General features: G+C 36.6%; 2 protein-coding genes across 4 annotated transcripts; both read left to right on the top strand.

The window, feature by feature from the left end:
• On the top strand, positions 11,904 to 12,365 carry LOC107610811 (extensin-like). The gene has a single exon (XM_016312812.1). It carries the CDS (start codon positions 11,904 to 11,906, stop codon positions 12,363 to 12,365), a length of 462 nt encoding a protein of 153 aa, XP_016168298.1.
• LOC107612107 (protein MOR1-like) lies at positions 19,145 to 20,785 on the top strand. 3 transcript variants are annotated; one of them, XM_016313931.2, is made up of 5 exons: positions 19,145 to 19,640; positions 19,971 to 20,081; positions 20,249 to 20,295; positions 20,429 to 20,532; positions 20,605 to 20,784. In XM_016313931.2, the coding sequence occupies exons 1-4, from the start codon at positions 19,545 to 19,547 to the stop codon at positions 20,448 to 20,450; spliced, it is 276 nt and encodes a 91-aa protein (XP_016169417.1). In that variant the 5' UTR covers positions 19,145 to 19,544; the 3' UTR covers positions 20,451 to 20,532; positions 20,605 to 20,784. The 3 variants fall into 3 exon arrangements, with proteins under 3 accessions (XP_016169417.1, XP_016169416.1, XP_016169415.1); XM_016313929.2 differs by having other exon boundaries at positions 19,149 to 19,640; positions 20,177 to 20,295; XM_016313930.2 differs by having other exon boundaries at positions 19,148 to 19,640; positions 20,177 to 20,295; positions 20,429 to 20,785.

Below are 21,406 nucleotides of genomic sequence, written 5' to 3'. Positions count from 1 at the left end.
CTTTTTCGGCCCAAATCCAAACCAGAAACACAGAATATAAGCCAGAGAATGGAGGAATCAAAGGGATAGACGCAGAAAACATTCATTTTTCACAATTTTAGGTTTTAGATGTAGTTTTTAGAGAGAGAAGTTCTCTCCTCTCTCTTAGGATTAGGATTAGGATTTCTCTCAATTTTAGGATTTCTTTTACTTTATGGTTAATTACTTCAACGTCAGGTTCAATATTCCTTTTACTTTATAATTCTCTTCTACTTTTAGATATTCTAATGATTTTATTTGTTAATTACTTATATTCCCAAATTGGATTATGAACTCTTCCATGTTAAGATTTGAATGTTCTATTTAATATAATTTGAGGTATTTCAGACTAATAATTGTCTTATTCTATTTATGAATGATTTTAATTTAACTTAGATTTATTTTTCCCTTTTGGCTTTGGTTGAGTAATTTATAACACTTGAGTTATCAAACTCAGCTGTTGATTGGAATTGGAATTCTTTGCTGGTTAATTTGTACTCCAATAACTCTAGTCTCTCTATAGGAGTTAACTAGGACCTGAGGATCAAATTAATTTGTCTACTTGACTTTCTTTTGTTTAGCAAGGGTTAATTAAAAGTGGGAGCTGAATCCAATTCTCTTCACACCTGATAAGGATAATTAGGATATGACTTCAATTTCTTATACCTTGCCAAGAGATTTTATTATTATTAATTTATTTTTCTCGTCATTTAAATTACTTGTTCCTTATTTCCAAAAACCCAAAAATAAATAATTTTCCATAACCAATAATAAATCATACTGCCCTGCAACTCCTTGAGAAGACTACCCGAGGTTTAAATACTTCGGTTATAAATTTATTGGGTTTTGTTACTTGTGACAACCAAAACTTTTGTATGAAAGGATGATTGCTTGGTTAGAAACTATACTTACAAGGAGAATTTATTGTGAATTCTAAACCATCAATCTTCAGTTCATCAGTGTGTCTCATTAAAACCTCTCCAGCAAAACCCAACTTAGGAAAAAAAATCTGGTAGTAGGAAAATAGTATATTACCTTGTCCTAACTTATAGGATTAGCTATAGTAAAACTTCATTGCCTACTAAGATTTGTAGCTTGTATGCTCCTCGTCCGACGACTTCGGATACTCGGAAAGGGCCTTCCCAATTAGCATGAGTTTCCCATGTCTTGGTGGTTTTCGGGCTTCTTCTGTTTTTCTGAGGACGAGGTCTCCTTCATGGAATGACCTCGGCTTGATTCTTTTATTGTACTTTCAAGCTATAGGAAGTTGAGTATCGTGTTGTTGGATTAGTGATTTTTCTCGAATTTCTTCTATTAGGTCGAGCTCGGTTGTTCTTAGCTCGGCATTTGCGTCGTTGGTGATGCTTTGCATTCGGTTGGATTGATGTGATACTTTGACTGGTATCATAGTGTCACAATCATATACTAATCGAAAAGGAGTCTCTTTAGTTGATGAGTGTTCTGTTGTGTTATAACTCCACAGAATTTCTGGAATGAGCTCGATCCATTGTCCTTTAGAGTCGTCCAATTTTTTTCGAAGTGCCTGCAATATGACTTTATTAGTGGCCTTAGCTAGACTATTAGTTTGTGGGTGTTCTACAGATGAACTTTTGATGAATGATTCTAAAGTTTTGTAAAAAAATTGTGAATTTTTTATCTATAAATTGTCTATCGTTATCAGTGATAATGGAATGACGTATACCAAATCTCCATATGTTGTTCTTCCAAACAAAAGATATTATTTTTCGGAATTGATTTTTGCCAAAGGTATAGCCTTTATCCATTTAGTGAAATAATCTATAGCAACAATTAAGAATTTAACCTGACCTGGTGCTTATGAGAAAAGAGCTGAGGATATCCATCCCCCACTTACTAAAAGGCCAGCTTACCTCCGATGTGTGTAATTGCTCAGCTGGGTTGTGGATGATAGGTGCGTGGCGCTGGCAATGATCACAATGTTTGACCTTGTTCATGCAATCTTTTTGTAGTGTAGGCCAATAGTACCCTGCTCTTAGTATTTTGGAGGCCAAGCTTCTTCCTCCTATGTGTGTGCTGCAAACACCTTCATGGACTTTGTCCATGGTGAGGTTGGCATCGTCTCTATTGAGACATTTTAATAGTGGTCTTGTGAAACCTCGTTTGCATAATTTGGCCCCACCATTGTAAAGAAATTAGATCTCTTTTTGAAATGCCTTTTGTCTTGGATATTCTCTGATACTATTCCTATTTGTAAATATTGTATAAATAGTCTTCACCAGTCTTTTTCTGTAAAATGCTCAAACATTTGTTAATGTAACACTGGGCTCATCCAGTGTTAGTTGTGATAGGCTCGGCTGATGGGTTAAACTTCTGATAGTTGTCAATTTTGATAGAATATCAGCTCGGCAATTTTGTTTTTGGGGTATATGGAGTATTTCAAATTTTGAAAAGCAAGATATAAGATTGTGCACAATAGAATTATACTTTTCTAATAGTGTATCTTTTACCTGAAAGTTACTTGTTACTTATTGTACGACCAATAAGGAATCATATTTGATATTGAGGTGTGTTATTCCAAGGGTATTAGCTAACCTGAGACCAGCTATAAGTGCTTCATATTCTGCTTGGTTGTTGCTGGCGTAAAAAGTGAATTGTAGAGATTGCTCTATGGCCAGTCCTTTGCCATTTTCAAGTAATATTACATACCTTGCATGTTTGAAGCTCCCTAGACGTATAACGTCCATACCTCCTCACATGAGGAAGGCTCATCGAGTGTGAGTTCTGCTATGAAGTCAGCTAGTTCTTATGACTTGATAACTCCTTGTGCTTGGTATTGGATGTCATATTCCAAGAGCTTTATAGACTATTTAATTAATCTTCTATCAAGCTCAAGTCGTGTTAGAATTTGTCTTAGAGGGTATTTTGTCCGGACTATGATAGTGTAGCTTTGAAAATAGTTTCTGAGACGTCTTGCTGTGGTAACAAGAGCTAGGGCCAAAAATTTATAATATAAGAACAGTGTTGCGAGTATAGTTCTTAACCAACAAAAATCCGCTCATCAATTTAGAAAGGTTGTCACAAAATTAAAATAAAAATACTGGGAGTATGAGTCCCAGGTCGTCTCCGAACGAGTTGACAAAAAGGGTACTAATTTATTAATCAGGAGTTTTCCGAGAAATTTTGAGAGTTGAATGACAGAAAAATAAATAATTGTAATTTATTGTAATGAAAATTAAAAGAGATTTATATTATTCAAAATAAAAAGCCTTGACTGGGGAATGATTAATTGAAAGTTCTATCCTTGTTGAAATTTTCTCATGTGTAGTATAAAGAGGTTGTTGTTTTCACTTAGTTAACCCTTACTAAATAAAGAAAAGTCAAGTGATTGAGCTAACTCTTATTCACAAATCCTAGTCCTCTCCCTTGGGAAGGTCTAGCGTTAGTAAATAGAGAATTAGCCAACAACTTCCAATTTAACTAATCACTTGAGTATTCCAACTCAAGTGTCTCTTTTTAATCAACCCCCATGTCAAGTTGGGAGTCTACTCCATCAACATGGATACCATCTTCGTTGTTGGGAGTAGGAAATAGAAAAGAGACATAACAATTAAATTAATTGGAAGTAATTAAACAAATAATAAAATTTAAATGGAAAAATACTGCTTGCATTAATAAATTCTAAAAACAATCCAATTGTAACTCTAAACAAGAATTAAGAATATGGAATAATAAGGGAATAAGAAAACAAACTAGAATAGTATCTTCAACGGAGGTAATGACTCTTCATATCCAAAAGCGAAAGCATAAGACTATAAAACTATGAATGTAAAGAAAACCTAGAGGAAGAGTAATTTTTCTCTCTAGATTCAGATCTAAAAATCTAAAACTATGCTAATGAGAATGTGTCTTGAGTCTCTGCACGTTTCCTGGCTCTAGTCTGTGTTTCTGGGCCAGAAACTGGGTCAAAACTCGGTCCGAAATTACCCCCAGTATTTTCTGTTATTTCTGCAGATCGCGCATGTCACGCATACGCGTAGGTCACGCGTGCACGTCATTTGGCGAATTTCCTTGTCACGCGTACGCGTCAGGCACGCGCACGCGTCGTCTTGCAGAACTCCAATCCATGCGTACGCGTCAGGTACGTGCACGCGTCGCTTGTAAAATCTCCAGATCACGCGCACGCGTGAGCCATGCATGCGCGTCGATACTCGCTGGTTGTCTCATTTGTTTCTTGTGCTCCTTCCATTTTTGCAAGCTTCCTCTCCATCCTCTAAGCCATTCCGGCCCTATAAAGCCTGAAACACTTAACACACGGATCACGGCATCGAATGGTATAAAGGAGAATTAAAATACACAAATTAAGGCTTTAGGAAGAAAGTTCTCAACCATAGAACAAAACTAGGAAGGAGTTGTAAAATCATGCAAATCATATGAATAAGTGGGTAAAGACTTGATGAAACCACTCAATTGAACACAAGATACACCATAAAATAGTGGTCTATTAGCCAGCTTCTCAATTTTTGAGTACCTTAATTCAGCATTTTGTAGAGATTTGCTGACAAAGTATGTTGAGTTAAGAAATTAACTAAATTAATTAATGATGACAAATATTATTTTTGGGCAAAATAAATAATTAGTGTTGATTATTAATAATTGTATGTTGCTAATTATTTATTAAATGTTGCAGGCAAAAATTCAATTTAGCAGCCCAAATAGAATAGAAAATGAAACAAGGGTGATGGGTTAATAACATAAACGAAGCCCAAAAGGAAACAAAGTTGAGAAATCAAAACGGGCCAAGCAAATCATAACCCGATCCAAGCCTGATTTGATTTCAGCAAGCAAACCCCTCTCATTTGCTTTACCAAAAGCAATGTTCACTTTTGTGCCTTGGTTAGAAATCAGAAAAAGTGAGAGAGAGAGCTTCTTCCCTAAGTTAATCACCAAAGAAGCAAGAAAGAGAGAGATAAAGCTTGAAAGGCAGATGTCAAATCTGCAAGATCAAACCAAATCAAGCTTAAGAAAAGATTAAAGGTAACCCATTTTCTTTTACTTGCATCAGATCTTCCTCTCTTCATCTTTAACGTTCTACCTATCCATTATGAGATACATGGGAAAGATATTGTCTATTCTTCTCTGCTGTAAATCCATGATCTCAAACGTATCTTGGGGACCAAGTTGGTTTTCAAGGACTGAGATCTGGTTTACCATTGAAAGATCCTTTTGTGTTTGCTGTCTTGAGGCTTTCGATCAACCAAGGGAAGTCAGAAGCAAAGTTTCTACTCTGAGGATTAATGAGAAAAAGTGAGTTTGTGGGTTGGTGAAGCACAGTGCTCAAGGAGTTGACCTAAGAAGAAGAAACCAGCAACATGCAAGGAGATAAAAGAGGTTTGCTGTTCATTCAGAAGCCAAGGAGAGATAACCAGGGTATTGAGGTTTTGTTCTGTAAAGAGCTCTTTGAAGAAGTTCATCTAACTGGACAATGTTTTCTAGTTAAAGGAGCAATCTGCCAGTATGAAGGACTGAATCAGAGTCTATCAAATCTGGTTTATCACATAGCAAAGAAGCTGTTGATGAAGTCAATCTCCTTCATGTTTTACGGATTGTAATGTGCTTTTCAATGTTTATCTTTCTGTAATTTTTTGAGTGAAAAGACATATTGAGAGAGCTCAAGTAAAAGCCATGAGTGGAAAGAGGCTGAGTGATACACTAGAGAGAAAATTCTAGAGTTATTTTCAGATTTCTTTAGGTATGTCTATGTCTTGTATCTTGTACCTGTGAGGTATCCCTTTCTTAGTTGGGTTAGCACTAAGAGTGAAGGGTTAGGTATTAGCATAACCAATGTCAAGTTAGGTTAGAACTTGAGTATGAAAGGATTGTGTAAATCCTGTGGAATTGGTGTATGTAATACTTTTAACTATAGTGGAAATTGCTCCGTTGTTGTGGAGGAGATTGGATATAGGTTGCATAGCACAAGGCAACCGAACTAGGATACATGCTAGTGTTAGCTTCTCTCTTCTCTGTAATGTTCTGTTTTCTGATATTCATGAGAGAAAAATAAATTGTCTCACAAATTTCTGCTGCTGAGTTCAAACAGAATCAGAATTCAAAGTTTGCTTTAAAGGGTCATTTCAGTAACTTAAAAGAAAGGCATAGATTCAGCCCCCTTTCTCTAAGTCTACTACAACCTTCAATTGGTATCAGGAGCTAAGGTCTCAAGAATCAAGCTTAACCGCTTGGAGCAAAGATCCAATGGCGAACAACTTGGGCACAACCACAGTTGCCTACACCATCACTGAAGGCCAGTCAAACAATAGGCCTCCTTTCTTCAACGGGAAGAACTATGCCTACTGAAAATAGAGGATGAGGATCTTCATCCAATTCATTGACTACAACATATGGAAGATTGTTATGAGCGGTCCCAAAATTCCAACAAAAACAAGTGCTGATGGAGTGGTGACTCCAAAAGAAGAAGCTGAATGGAATGAGGATGACAAGAAGAAGATGGAGCTGAATGCTAAAGCCATCAGCCTTCTTCACTGTGCTATCAGCTTTGAAGAGTACCGAAAGGTGTCTATATGTAAGACAGTCAAAGAAATCTGGAAAAAACTCCAGGTTACACACGAAGGCACAAAACAGGTCAAAGAAACGAGGATTGATATACTGCAAAAAAGAATACAAGATGTTCAACATGAAGGATGGAGAAAGCATTGATAAAGCATTTGAGATATTCTCAATCATAATCAACAACCTTGATGCTATGGGTACAAACTATTCAGAACAAATCCTAGTGAGAAAACTCCTTAGAAGCCTCACAAAAGAATGGAAAACTACTGTCATTGTCCTAACCGAGAGCAACAACCTAAGCCTTATAACCTATGACGAGTTGAGAGGAAAACTCCTTGCCTATGAAACCACACATACAAACCCAGACTCAAAGAAAAAGGGAATAGCCCTCAAGTCATAAATAGAACCAAAAGAGAGTGAGTCTACTAATGGTATTTCAGATGATGAACTTATGTTTTTTTGCTAGGAGATTTAGAAGGATGATGAAGAACAAGGACAAATACAAGGGTTCAAGCTCAAAGGAACACAAGATGGACTTGAGCAAGGTAACGTGTCATCATTGCAAGGAGGCTGGACATTTCAAGCTAAACTGTCCAAAGCTCAAGAAAGAGGACAAAGGAAAGAAAGACAAGAAGAGAGTACTCATGGCAGCTTGGGAGGATCTTGAGAACAACTCCAATAAGAAAGAAGATTCTGAAGGTGAAGATAAAGACTGCTTCATGGTTGGAAACAATAATTTTGATGAGGTAAATTACTTTGACTTTTCTATGGATGATTTACATGCTATTATTGATGATCTTACTTTAAACACCTCAAAACTTCTAGACAAGTACAATGAGTACAGATCTAAAAGAGATGTGTTAAGAGCTGAAGATAATTTTTTAAAAGAAAAAATGAAGGAAACTGAATGTGCTTTGGACATCATTGAAGAAAACAGATTTCTAAAATCTGAACTTGAAAAATTAAAAGGAAAGCACATTGTGGATCCTTCTCATGAGTTAATTGCTGAAAATGAAAGATTAAATGATATGATTAAAAGACTTAATGGTGACTTAGCAAAATTTACTCAAAGTTCTAGTAACTTGGACAGATTACTCTCAAGCCAAAGACCATTATTTGAAAAATCTAGTTTATGTTATATAGCCAAGGAAAGTGCAGTTTTCAATGATTTCTCTATGAAATTTGTGCCATCTTCATCAAATACAAAATCCACACTAAACAAATCTGGTATTGGATATGTTCCAACATTTGAAGAAAAATTTGATGAAGTATACACAAATGAAACTGAGCCTTCACCAAGAACCGAACCTAGTTCAAACAGGCCAGGTTTGGGGTACATTTCGAAAAATGAGGTTGCTTTCAAGAAACCACCATTTTACAACAAAACCTCATATTCGAAAAGCCCAAAAGTTCAAAAAAATTCTGGTGAAAAAGTTCTTGCAAAGAGGAACAACTTTAATAGAAATCAATTTGTCAAAAGAAATGCACCTCTTCTAAAAACCAGAAAATTTCAGCCCTTTAATCATTTCCAGCAAAATAACTCACCTCAATTTCGGTAATACACATCAGAAAATCATTGTGTAAATTGCAAGAAATTTGGTCACTCTTATGCACAATGTTTCATTGAAAAGAGAGTTGTGGGAAACAAAATTTATAATGTTGTTTGTGATTTCAATGTACTTGGGCAACCAAGATGGATTAACTTCAAAGGATCCAAATTAATTTGGATACCTAAGGTTATTTGAAGCTTTTCATGCAGATTTTCCTAGCATCCAAGAACAAAAAGGATATGTGGTACTTAGATAGTGGATGCTCAAGGCACATGACTGGAAGGTCAACTTACTTCATCAAACTAAACAAGTATGATGAAGGTTTTATGACCTTTAGAGATGATGGTAAAGGTAAAATAATTGCTGTTGGAAAAGTAGGTAATGAACAATCTACTTTCATTGATGATGTATTTTTGGTATGTGGTTTAAAGCACAATCTTTTGAGTATAAGTCAGCTGTGTGACTTAGGATATTTAGTGACTTTCAAAAGGCTTGAATGATGTGTTATAAATGAAAAGACAAATGAAGTGTTTTTTGTTGCCAAGCATTTTAATAATGTGTATGGACTTACTCTTGATGAACTAAAGGATCAAAATATAGCTTGTTTTCATTCTAAAGAATCTGAAAAGTGGTTATGGCACAAGAGATTGGGCCATGCAAGTATGTTTCAAATAAACAAACTTGTAAAGAAAGAATTAGTAAGAGGTCTTCCTTTGATAAAGTTTGACAAAGACATCACTTGTGATGCTTGCCAAATGGGAAAACAAACAAAAAGTTCTTTTAAACCAAAGAAAGACATCTCTACTAAAAGACCACTTGAGTTGCTACACATTGATTTATTTGGTCCAACAAGAACTCAAAGCCTAGGTGGTAAACATTATGGTTTAGTGATTGTGAATGACTATACTAGGTTTGGTTGGGTTTTATTTCTTGCACACAAAAATGAAGCCTTTTCGACATTTGAACCTTTTTGCAAGAAAATTCAAAATGAAAAGGATTTAAAGATTTCTTTTATAAGAAGTGACCATGGAACTGAATTTGAAAACAATTTATTTGAATCCTTTTGTGAGGAATTTGGAATATCTCACAACTTCTCTTGTCCAAGAACACTCCAACAAAATGGTGTTGTGGAAAGAAGAAATAGAAGCATACAAGAAATGACAAGAGCTATGCTTTGTGAGAGTAATGTTCCAAAATTCCTTTGGGCTGAAGCGGTTAACACAGCTTGCCACATTTTGAATAGAACAATCATAAGGAAATTTTTTGAAAAAAACCCCTTATGAACTTTGGAAAGGTTACCCACCAAACTTAGACTACTTGCACATCTTTGGATGAAAATGTTTTGTTTTAAATAACAAGGACAGTTTGGGTAAATTTGATCCAAAGGCATATGAGTATTTGTTTGTAGGATATTCCACAACTAGTAAAGCATATAGAGTTTATCATCAAGATGCTAGGATTATTGAGGAGTCCATACATGTTACATTTTGTGATACTAACTTGGTGCAAAATATTTTGGAAGATTGTGATGCAGGAAATCAAGCTCAAAAGGACGTTCAAACTGTGCAAAATCAAGAAAATGAAAATTCTGTTCAAGCTGAACCAGAAATTGTTGTTGCTGAAAATTCAAGAGACAATTCCATTTTGTCTCATGAATCTGAAGGAAATCCTGAAGCAAGCAGCACCCAGAATCCTTTGGTATCTGAATCTGCCTCCAAGTCCACCAAACCTCGTGAATGGAGATTCTTGAAGAATTATCCTGAGGAATTTATCATTGGGGACGTCTCTCATGGAGTTAGAACTCGGTCTTCAACAAGAAAAGAAAATGAACGAACAAACATTGCCCTTCTTTCTCAAATGGAGCCTCAAAATATTAAGGAAGCCCTTAGTGACCTTTCTTGGGTAAAGGCAATAGAAGATGAGCTCCAAGAGTTTGAGAAGAACTAAGTTTGGACATTGGTTCCTAGACCAAATGGAAAGAAAGTGACCAGAACCAAGTGAATTTTTCGGAACAAGCTGGGAGAGGATGGTAGCATTGCAAGAAACAAAGCAAGGCTAGTGGCACAAGGATATGACCAAGAAGAAGGAATAGACTTTGATGAATCCTTTGCCCCTGTTGTCCGAATGGAAGCCATAAGACTTCTCTTAGCTTATGCTGCATTTTGTGGTTTTAAACTATATCAAATGGATGTGAAATGTGCATTTTTGAATGGTGTGATAGATAGAGAAGTGTATGTGGAGCATCCACCTGGTTTTGAAAATAAAGAGCATTCTAATCATGTTTTCAAATTATCGAAAGCTCTCTATGGTTTAAGACAAGCTCCTAGAGCTTGGTATGAGAGACTTAGCTCTTTTCTTTTAAAAAATGATTTTCAAAGAGGCACCATAGACACAACTCTATTTATCAAGAATTCTAATGATTCCTTCATTCTTGTCCAAATATATGTTGATGACATTATTTTTGGATCAGCCAATGAATCCCTTTGTTCTGAAGTTGCAAAACTCATGACAAGTGAATTTGACATGAGTATGATGGGTGAACTTAATTTTTTCCTTGGGCTACAAATTAAACAAACTGAAAAAGGTATTTTCATTCATCAAGAAAAGTATGCCAAGGAATTAGTTTGGTATGAAAAATGCCAAACCTATGGGAACTCCCATGCACCCTAATTCAAAATTAGACAAGGGAGAAATTGAGAAAGATGTGGATGAGACTAGGTATAGAGGAATAATTGGTTCTCTTATGTACTTAACTTCCTCTAGACCCGATATTGTACAAAATGTTGGATTGTGTTCAAGGTTCCAATCTAAACCAAAAGAGTCACATCTTTCTGCAGTTAAGAGGATCATTAGATATGTTCATGGCACATCCAATTTTGGTCTTTGGTATCCTAAGATTGATGATTTCTCTGCAGTTGGTTATTGTGATGCAGATTTTGCCGGTGATAGAGTTGATAGGAGATGCACTTCAGGCTTATGTTGCTTCCTTGGAAAGTCCTTGAATGTTTGGTCAAGTAAGAAGCAGCCAACAGTGGCTTTGTCCACAGCAGATGCTGAGTATATAGCTGCTTCCTCATGTTGTTCTCAACTTATGTGGTTAAAAACACAGCTTACTGGTTACAAGTTAAATGCTGAAAATATTCTCATGTTGTGTGATAATATGAGTGCCATTAATATTTCTAAAAATCCAGTTTTGCACTCTAGGACTAAACACATTGAAGTTAAATTTCATTCAATAAGAGAACATGTTCAAAAAGGAGATATTAGCATTCAATTTGTTAAATCAGAAGAGCAATTGACAGACATTTTCACTAAACCACTGCCTGAGGACAGATTCTGCATGCTTAGGACTAGTCTAGGTATTTTTAGTTATGATTCACTGTTTGAAAATTGCTAATGTGTTTGCTGGAGCATTTTATCTCATAAACATGTATGAGACAATTCTGGACATGTGAAGAATGTTCCCTTCAATCAGCGTGTTCTGGGCTTGTTGCAAATGAAAGTTGATCTGGGCCAACTTCAAAAAATCAGATCATGGGTGGTCCTACATGTTTCCTTAATTCAAACCACCTCTGGGCCAATATGAATGTTACATTTTTTAATATTTGTTTTTTGTTAGCTTGTGTGTTTCGGTTTCTTGTCCAAAAAGGCTTTCAAGTTGATTCAATTTTTTTCAAAAAGAGTTTTAAAAATTTAAAATTAATTTCCTGTTTTATTTTAAAATCAAATAAAATCTTTCTTTTATGAGGTCATGTCTTTTCAAGTCATATCAAAAGGTGATGTAGTTGCATGGTTTGTGAAAAACTTCTTTTGGGTACGGTTACCAACACTCCCTCTCTTCCCTCTATTAACTTCTCCACAACTCCTCGGTTTCCTCCATCATCTTTACTGCTTCTCTTCCCTCAAAAGCCTGAAACTAACCAAATAAGGAAGAAAACCATTGCTAAAAGGCCTCCTCATGAAAAAGTTTACAAGCTTCCCACAAAACCTTCAACTCGCTCCCAAGACCAAACCTTCACTCCCTCTCCTTCTCCTCCTACCTCACCTCCTCGGACTGATCCTATGGCATGCACTAAAAACCCATCTAGGGTTCCATCTTCAGCCAAGCCAACTCCTCCTCAAAAGGAACCTCCTTCAAGGCCTGGATCATCAAAGCCGAGTTCTTCAAAAGGGAAAAGACCAGCAGCGCCTGAACCTACCTCTGAGCCCCATCAACCCAAGTCGAGGTCTGTTCCATTACGTTCTCAGTGAGGTAAAACTCGAGCTCCTCTTAAATCTGTTAGAGAACCTGACATTGATCATTTTTCTCATAAATCCCACTTCATGACATCACACTCCAACTATAATCCTTTTAGATTTAGGTCTGCTATAAACAATGACTTTTATGAAGGCGTTATTAGGTACCGTATCCTATGCCCCTCTTTTCTTGCTGATTTACCAACTTTGAAAAAGAAAGGCTTTCCTTTTGTTGAAAATTTAGAATTTCTGGACTGGAATCATCTTTTGGTCAAAGAGTTTTATGCCAACATGACATATCACGAAGGCACTATTCACTCATATGTAAAGGGTCGAGACATAGTTGTGAACAATGAAACTATCAGTGATTCATTGAAGTATACTGATGTTGGGCCTTGTGCTTATGTTTTAGTTAAGTGGGATGAAGGAGTTGGTGTTTCTTACAATGATGCTTTGGCTAATATTTGTGAACATGTCTCCTTGATTGATGGCATTACACCTACTCACAAAGCCCTAGGATATGAACATGCTCTGTTGCACAGAATCGTCAACCACATCATACTTCCTCAAAGTGGTTCATATCAAAGGGATTCCTACACTGACACTCTTGTTTTATATGCCCTTCTCACCAAAACAGAAATTTTATTAGCATATTTGATGGTTAGATACATGTTTGACTCTGTTAGGAGTGAAAAAGACAAAGCACTTCCTTATGGCATGTTTCTAACTTGCATATTTGAGCATTTTGGTGTTGAATTAACCAATGAGGATTATGAAAATAGACATTCATATCTAAAGGGAGGTGGTGCAGTGAAACAGCAAAAAAGACCTACTCGATCTGAGAGGGTTCTAGATGATGATGATGAAGAGTTCATTCCTGATGAATCTCCTCCTCCTTCCACAGAGGGTACTTCCATCTCTACTGGCCAAAAATCTGCTCTGCTGAATGTGGTCAAGGATGTTGTTCAGGAGTTTGTCTCCCAATCTAATCACATGATTGCCATGAGCAAGGAGCAAAGAAAGCTAGCCAGCAAACATGAGAATTTCCTCCAACAATCAAGGGATAGAGTGGCTATGTTTATGAAGTTCATTGACAATCTTAACCAAGATAAAGATCCTGCCACTGATGTTGAAGAGGAAGCTGATTCGGAGGGAAATAGTTTGGATGCCTAGGATTGTTTCATGAAGCTGCTTCTGTCTGCTCTTGTTTTGTCTCATAAAAACTGCTTCTTTTATTTCTCTTGAACTACTTTTTTGTTGTCTTGGATTACTATAATAACTCTGAGTACTTCTGCACTTTTGTTAATTTAGTTCGTACTTTGAACTGTGCTCTAAATTTTTCCTGCAGGATTTAAAGTGATATTTTTGTTAATCTTGCTTATTATCCGCCCTTGATGACAAAAAGGGGGAGTAATAGGATTTAAAGTGCTGAATTGTTACTGTATTGAATTTTGTGATCTTAATTGTGAATTTTTGATTGATGCGGCTGATAGTTTTGAACATACAAATTTTGATTTGCAACTGAGCCGCTGCAGGAAATGTAGTGGCATGCCTATTGGAACATGCTTTTATATGTTGTTGGTTTGCCCTTGATTAATCTTTGGTTGACATGATACGTTCTGAGTTGGGCTGATTTGGTGGTGTTGTTTGCTTAAACTCCTTTAGTCAAGATAAATGTGCGTAGCTATTTATTGTGTTCTCTATAAGTACAATGTAAAACAGGAACAAAGAGGAGAGCATAAATCTAGGGGGAGCTACTCTTGAAAAAGAAAGGGGGAGCAACACTAAAGCAAGAAACATCAATCAAAGGGAAATTTTCTAACTTTACTAAAATACAATTCTTTTTGGTTATTGCTTAATTATGTTTGTCATCAAGGGGGAGATTGTTGAGTTAAGAAATTAACTAAATTAATTAATGATGACATTATTTTTAGATAAAATAAATAATTAGTGTTGATTATTAATAATTGTATGTTGCTAATTATTTATTAAATATTACAGGCCAAAATTCAATTTAGCAGCCCAAATAGAATGGAAAATGAAACAAGGCTGATGGGTTAATAACATAAACGAAGCCCAAAAGGAAACAAAGCTGAGAAATCAAAACGGGCCAAGCAAATCATAACCCGATCCAAGCCTGATTTGATTTCAGCAAGCAAACCCCTCTCATTTGCTTTACCAAAAGCAACGTTCACTTTTGTGCCTTGGTCAGAAATCAGAAAAAGTGAGAGAGAGAGCTTCTTCCCTAAACTGATCACCAAAGAAGCAAGAAAGAGAGAGAGATTAAGCTTGAAAGGCAGATGTCAAATCAGCAAGATCAAACCAAATCAAGCTTAAGAAAAGATTAAAGGTAACCCATTTTCTTTTGCATGCATCAGATCTTCCTCTCTTCATCTTCAACATTCTGCCTATCCATTCTGAGATACATGAAAAAGATGTTGTTTGTTCTTCTCTGCTGTAAATCCACGGTCTCAAATGTATCTTGGGGACCAAGTTGGTTTTCAAGGGCTGAGATCTGGTTTACCATTGAAAGATCCTTTTGTGTTTGCTGTCTTGAGGCTTTCGGTCAACCAAGGGAAGTTAGAAGCAAAGTTTCTACTATGAGGATTAATGAGAAAAAGTGAGTTTGTGGGTTGGTGAAGCACAGTGCTCAAGGAGTTGACCTAAGAAGAAGAAACCAGCAACATGCAAGGAGATAAAAGAGGTTTGCTGTTCATTCAGAAGCCAAGGAGAGATAACCAGGGTATTGAGGTTTTGTTCTGTAAAGAGCTCTTTGAAGAAGTTCATCTAACTGGACAGTGTTTCCTAGTTAAAGGAGCATTCCGCCAGTATGAAGGACTGAATCAGAGGCTATCAAACCTGGTTTATCACATAGCAAAGAGGCTGTTGATGAAGTCAATATCCTTCATATTTTACAGATTGTAATGTGTTTTTCAATGTTTATCTTTCTGTAATTTCTTGAGTGAAAAGGCATATTGAGAGAGCTCAAGTAAAAGCCATGAGTGGAAAGAGGCTGAGTGATACACTAGAGAGAAAAGCCTAGAGTTGTTTTTAGATTTCTTTAGGTATGTCTATGTCTTGTATCTTGTACCTGTGAGGTATCCCTTTCTTAGTTGGGTTATCACTAAGAGTGAAGAGTTAGGTATTAGCATAACCAATGTCAAGTTAGGTTAGAACTTGAGTGTGAAAGGATTGTGTCAATCCTGTGGAATTGGTGTATGTAATACTTTTAACTATAGTGGAAATTCCTCCAATGTTGTGGATGAGATTGGATGTAGGTTGCATAGCACAAGGCAACCAAACTAGGATACATGCTGGTGTTAGCTTCTCTCTTCTCTGCAATGTTCTGTTTTCTGATATTCATGAGACAAAAATAAATTGTCTCACAAATTTCTGCTACTGAGTTCAAATAGAATCAGAATTCAAAGTTTGCTTTAAAGGGTCATTTCAGTAACTTAAAAGAAAAGCATAGATTCAAGCCCCCTTCTCTAAGCCTACTACAACCTTCAAAGTATACTGGGTGTTGCTGCTTACCTTTTTCTGTTATCATGACAGAACTAATAGCATGATTAGTAACAGATAAATATAGATAGAGAGATTTACCATTCTTTGGTTTTTGGAGTATTAGTGGTGAAGATAATATAGCCTTAAGTTCGGTGAATGCCTGTTCAAATTCTTCAGACCATATGAACTCCTTTTGCTTTGTTAATGTTTTAAAGAAATAGGGTGAATGGTCTGCGATCCGAGGTAAGAAATGCGATAGTGCTACTAAACGGCCAGTAAGTTGTTGGAAGTCTTTGACTGACTTGGGGCTCCTCATTTCCAATATAGCCTGGCATTTTTCCGAATTGGCTTTTATAACTCGACAGGTTAGCATGAAACCGAGAAACTTTCCTCCGTGAACTCCAAAAGCACACTTTTCCGAGTTTAGTTTCATGTTATATAATTAGAGTTATTGGAAAATTTTCTTTAGATTGTTGATGTGATTGCCATTGGACGTGGTATTTGCTACCATATCGTCTACATATACTTCTATATTTTGTCTGATTTGGTTGGAAAAATTTTTTTCCATTAGCCTTTGATAGGTTGCACCTGAATTTTTGAGTCTGAACGGTATAACTTTATAACAAAAGTTACCATGGTCAGTAATAAAAGCGGTCTTATCCTGGTCGATCGAATACATAAGTATTTAGTTATAGCCAGAATAAGCATCTATAAAACTTAAAAATTGAAAACCAGATGAGCTATCAACTAATTTATCAATACAAGGGAGAGGATATGTGTCTTTTGGACATGCCTTGTTGAGATCGGTGTAGTTTACGCACATCCTCTACTTACCATTGTGCTTCTTAACCATGTTAGCTAACCAGCTTGTGAATCTGAGCTCCTTTATGAATCCAACAGTAGATAGTTTTTAGGGTTCTTCTAAGGAAGCTTCCCTCTTGTTTGTATTGAGGTGGCGTTTCTTCTAAGCTATAGGTCGGATTGCTGGGTTGATGGTGAGTCTATGATAGATGACATTTGGGTTGATGCCTGGCATGTTTCCTGGCATCCAGGCAAATAGGTCGATGTTTTGCTGTAGTACTGTAATAAGGTTTTCTCTTTCTTGACCTTGTAAGGCATCTCCAACATAAGTGTGCTTGTCTTCATCTGTTGTTAATTTTATTTTTGTTAGGGTGTCTGTAGGCATAGGTCGGTCTTGATAGTTAGTCCGAGGATCCAGGTCTACCAAGGCAGGTAGGTCTTCTGAGTTGTAGACTGCTTGTACATATTGTTGGTTGGTTTGTTTTGAAATATTTGCTTTAAGACTTGCGTTATAGCACTGTCTGGCCTCCTTTTGATTGGCATGGGTGGTGATAATTTTATTGTCCTGTGAAAAAAATTTAACACACAAATGTAAAGTAAAAACAATAGCATGGAAAGCATTTAAAGAATGTCTGCCAAGAATGATGTTATATGGGCTTTTGCAATCCACAACCAAGTATTGAATATCTAGAGTTTTGCAATCAGGAAAATTGCCTAATGTTATTTGTAAACATATGTAACCTCGGATTGGAATGCGCTCACCTAAGAAACCTACTAGTACCCCTGTAGATGGTTGGAGAGCTTTGTCATTTAGGTTCATTTTTTGGTATGTGGAGTAAAACAGCACATCGATGCTGTTGCCTGGGTCCATGAGAACTTTTTTTACCAATGGCTTGCCGACTTACAATGATATAACTACAGGGTCATCCAGATATATGTGTGGTGTAGATTGGTTCAGAATCGGTGACTGACATTATGGTCCTATAGGTCCTTTTCCTGCCTGAATTGCTACATCCGCCACCTGCGAAACCACCAGAAATGCAGTTAATAATTCTGTGAGGTGGATTAGGGTTATCCTTTACCTTCTTCCCTTTATCTCTGTGATTGTCGGTTGGTTTGGAATGGTGGCCGAGGTCTTCCGTATTTCGTTGTTGTCCTCGGCTGTTGACAAATTTGTCTAACAGGCCCTGCCGGGCTAACTTTTCAAGTAGGTCTTTTGCTATAACACAGTCATCCATGATGTATCCATATTTTTTATGAAAAGTGAAATACTTAGACTTGTCTATATATCGTTGGTCCTGATATGTACTTGCTTTGTTTGGTGGTTTGATCAGCTTTGAGTGTAGAATGTCTTTGATGGTGTCCTCCCTTTGGTGTTGAGAGGGATGTACGCATCAAATTTTGGTGTTAGTTTGAAGGACTTTTTATCGGTCTTATTATTTGGTACTTGTTCCACTTTTCCTCATCTCTGTTAGGGTTAGGCCGCTCTACTTTCCGGATTTATCGGAGCTCCTCAATGTCAATCTAGCTTGTCGCCTTTTCTCGGAACTCAGCTAGCGTCTTTGATTTTGTCACGACTATGGTCATTTGGAATATTCCAGGGCAGAGTCCACTTTTCAAGGTCTGCAAGTGGACTTCCAGGTTGAGGTTGGGTATCTCCATGGTTGCTTTGGAGAACCTTGTTATATAGTCTTTGAGGCTTTCGTGTTGTCCTTGTTTTATAGTACTGAGATAATCCGAATCGTGCACATAGATTTTTAGTGCAGCGAAGTTGTTGACGAAGAGGTCAGTCAACTCGTCAAAACTTGATACAGAACCTACAGGCAAATTAGAAAACCAAATAAAGGTAACACCATCTAAAAAGGTAGGAAATATTCGAAGAGTATTGGATCGGATGCACCATTCAGAAAACATAATCGTGTAAAACTTGGTGACACGTATGTTGGGATCACCTATTCCTTAGTAAGGTTTTACTGTCGTCGGTAGGGTGAAATTTTTGGGCATCTAGAAGTCCATGATATCTTTTGAAAAATGATTGGTCCTTTTCACTGTCGCCTTCGTAGAAAGTTGACATTATAGGCTTGGCTTTCGATGTGTGCTCATCTTGATCATCTTTGTTCTCAGTATTTTTGTGTTCCTTCCTTTACTTTGGCTGTTTTGTTTTTGACATAATAGGTCAGCCATTTTTTGGTTCTCTACTCACAGGGATTCGTTGATGGCCACTGAAATATGATTTGGCCACGCTTTTTTTCTACGCTTGAAAAGCATGGCCATAGAGAAAAATCGGCACGCTTTTATGAGGGTGGCCAATAATTTGTGATTTGGCCACGCTTTTTTTGTCACGCTTGAAAAGCATGGCCATAGAGAGAAACCGGTACGCTTGAAAAGCGTGACTAAATAATCTTCCAATGGTCACCTTTTTAAAGTGTGCCCATATCCTGTGTTTATTTGCGCACCCTAAAAAACGTACCCATAGAGTTCCCTCCTCCCAAAATTTAGTTTCCACCATTTTTACACACTTCACTTTTTTTTCTAAGTGTTAACTTATAAACCTAGACTAGAAGTGATAACATTAACAACATACACTACACTTTGTTTCAAAAATCATTTAACCCTAGCTCACCGTCACTCACCCTTCACATCTCTGCAACCCTAACACAGCCATAACTCCCTCTCCCAACAACGCCGCTGTCTCCCTCTCTCAACCCGTCACAACCCCTCCCTCCAACCCGTCGCAGCACCTACGTCCACCCCTCCCTCCTCGCTCATGCCCCACGCCACCGTCTCCCTCTCTCACATGCGTCGCGCCAACCGTCAGCACCACTCGTCAGCGCAACTCATTAGTGCCACTCGTCAGTGCCAACCTTCATTCTGCTAGTGCCGACGTCTATGGTGTTTATTCATGATTCGGCGGCAGGATCTAGAAGGAAACGATCGGTGGCATCTCCATCGAGCTCGGCACCGGATGCTTCGCTGGTGGCGGCGGTAAAGATTCGATTCCTGGTTTAGGGTTTTAACTTGATTTTCTATTTTCTTTATTTGTCTAAACTTCTAATTATTTGACTTTTTCTCATTTTGCTAAGCTTTAAATTATTTAATTTTTTGTTATGATTTTTTATTTATTTTTTCTGATTTTTTTTAGAGGATTTGTTTCTGTTTTGATTGTTTTTAGGATTTTTGGTTATGATGATTTCTTGTTGGTTCTGATTATTTGTTCTGATTATTTCTTGTTGGATCGTTTTCTGCTTTTGTATTTTCTATCTTATTAATAATCTTGTGTTGTCATCTCAAGTTGTGCTTTATTGTTCGTTTCAGGGTATTCTGGATGATATATTGAAATCCCTTGGTGACAACAAGAAGTACATGAGAGAATGTGCACTCAATACTTTGGATTTGTGGCTTGCTGCTGTTCATCTTGATAAAATGGTATGTTTCAATCTTTGCTGTTGCTGTTGAAACTAATACTCCTGCTGCTGCTACTCCTGCTCCTTCTGATGCATCTGCTCCTGTTTCTTCTAAAGTTTCTACTTATGTTTCTGCTGTTGCTTCTACTGCTACTTCTGCTGTACCTTTTGTGGTTTCTTCTCCAACAGGAGAAGTGGATTTGGAGGATGATAATATTGTTTATTTCATCAGAAAGGTGTGTATTTTGATGAACTCTTTTTAAGTTATTTGTTAGCACATACCTTTGGCATAGATTGAGAGTTGGTAATTTGTTAGTAGCATGTGTTTGTACATTAAACTTCCGTTTCTAATTTTGGTTGTTGCTACAGAAACTTCAAGTTTGGTGTATAGGCAACAAAATGGGAACTGGGAACTAGGAAAGATACAGTCAACTTCAGAAGAGGAAGCATGCGTTTCGCTTTCAAATGGAAATGTAAAATTCTAAGCATTTTTGTCATTTCGGAATAAAGTTTTCAGGGTAACATGTTTGTGGTTGTTACTGCAGGTTATGAAAGTGTCCAAATTAGCACTCCTACCAGCTAATCCCGACATTTTAGAGGGTGTGGATGATCTTATACAGCTTAGTTACTTAAATGAACCATCAGTTCTTTACAATCTTAGATCAAGAAAACTCTAAATTTAAAATATAATAATAAATATGTCATGTGATAGAAAAATAATAAACTAAAAAAGCTGTCAGGGATGCATGTCAGGGACGCGTGTTCGGGTCGGAGTCTGAGCATCTCGCCCTCGACTGTTCGGGTCGGGTATTGCTCGGGTCGGGCCGGCCCGTAAACTGCTCGGACCAGGCCGTAATAGATATTGTCCAAAATTAAATTGAAATTATGTTCAAAGTCTTAATACTGTAATTGAGGTATAATTAATACCTAAAATAAGTTAATTAAATAACAACAATTAATACCTAAAATATTGAAAATGAATCTTTTAATTAATGTGAGAAATAAAAATAAAAAAATTAATAAATAATATTAGTATTTAAATGAAAGAATTGATAAAAAAATAATAATTATAAGTAAAAATAGTATTTTTATTTTGAAAAAAAAAACACATGAGAAATTGTTTAATAATCCGTGCCATGTATATGATAATAAATTGTTTAATAATTCGTACTATGCATGTGATAAGATTGAAATTATAATTTTAAATTATTTTATTAAAATACATTTGAATTGTAGTAATTTAATTAATAAAAAAGTAACATGTTATGCGTTCATTTTTTCTTAATCTAGTGTTATGTGTATCAACCAAGGTTTTGAAAACCGGACCGGTCATCAAACCGCTTTAAT

The sequence above is a fragment of the Arachis ipaensis genome, chromosome B08 (genome assembly GCF_000816755.2).
Source record: "Arachis ipaensis cultivar K30076 chromosome B08, Araip1.1, whole genome shotgun sequence".
Lineage (NCBI taxonomy): Eukaryota > Viridiplantae > Streptophyta > Magnoliopsida > Fabales > Fabaceae > Arachis > Arachis ipaensis.
Note: the sequence above shows the minus strand (reverse complement) of the source record. Positions and strands in the feature narration are given on the sequence as shown.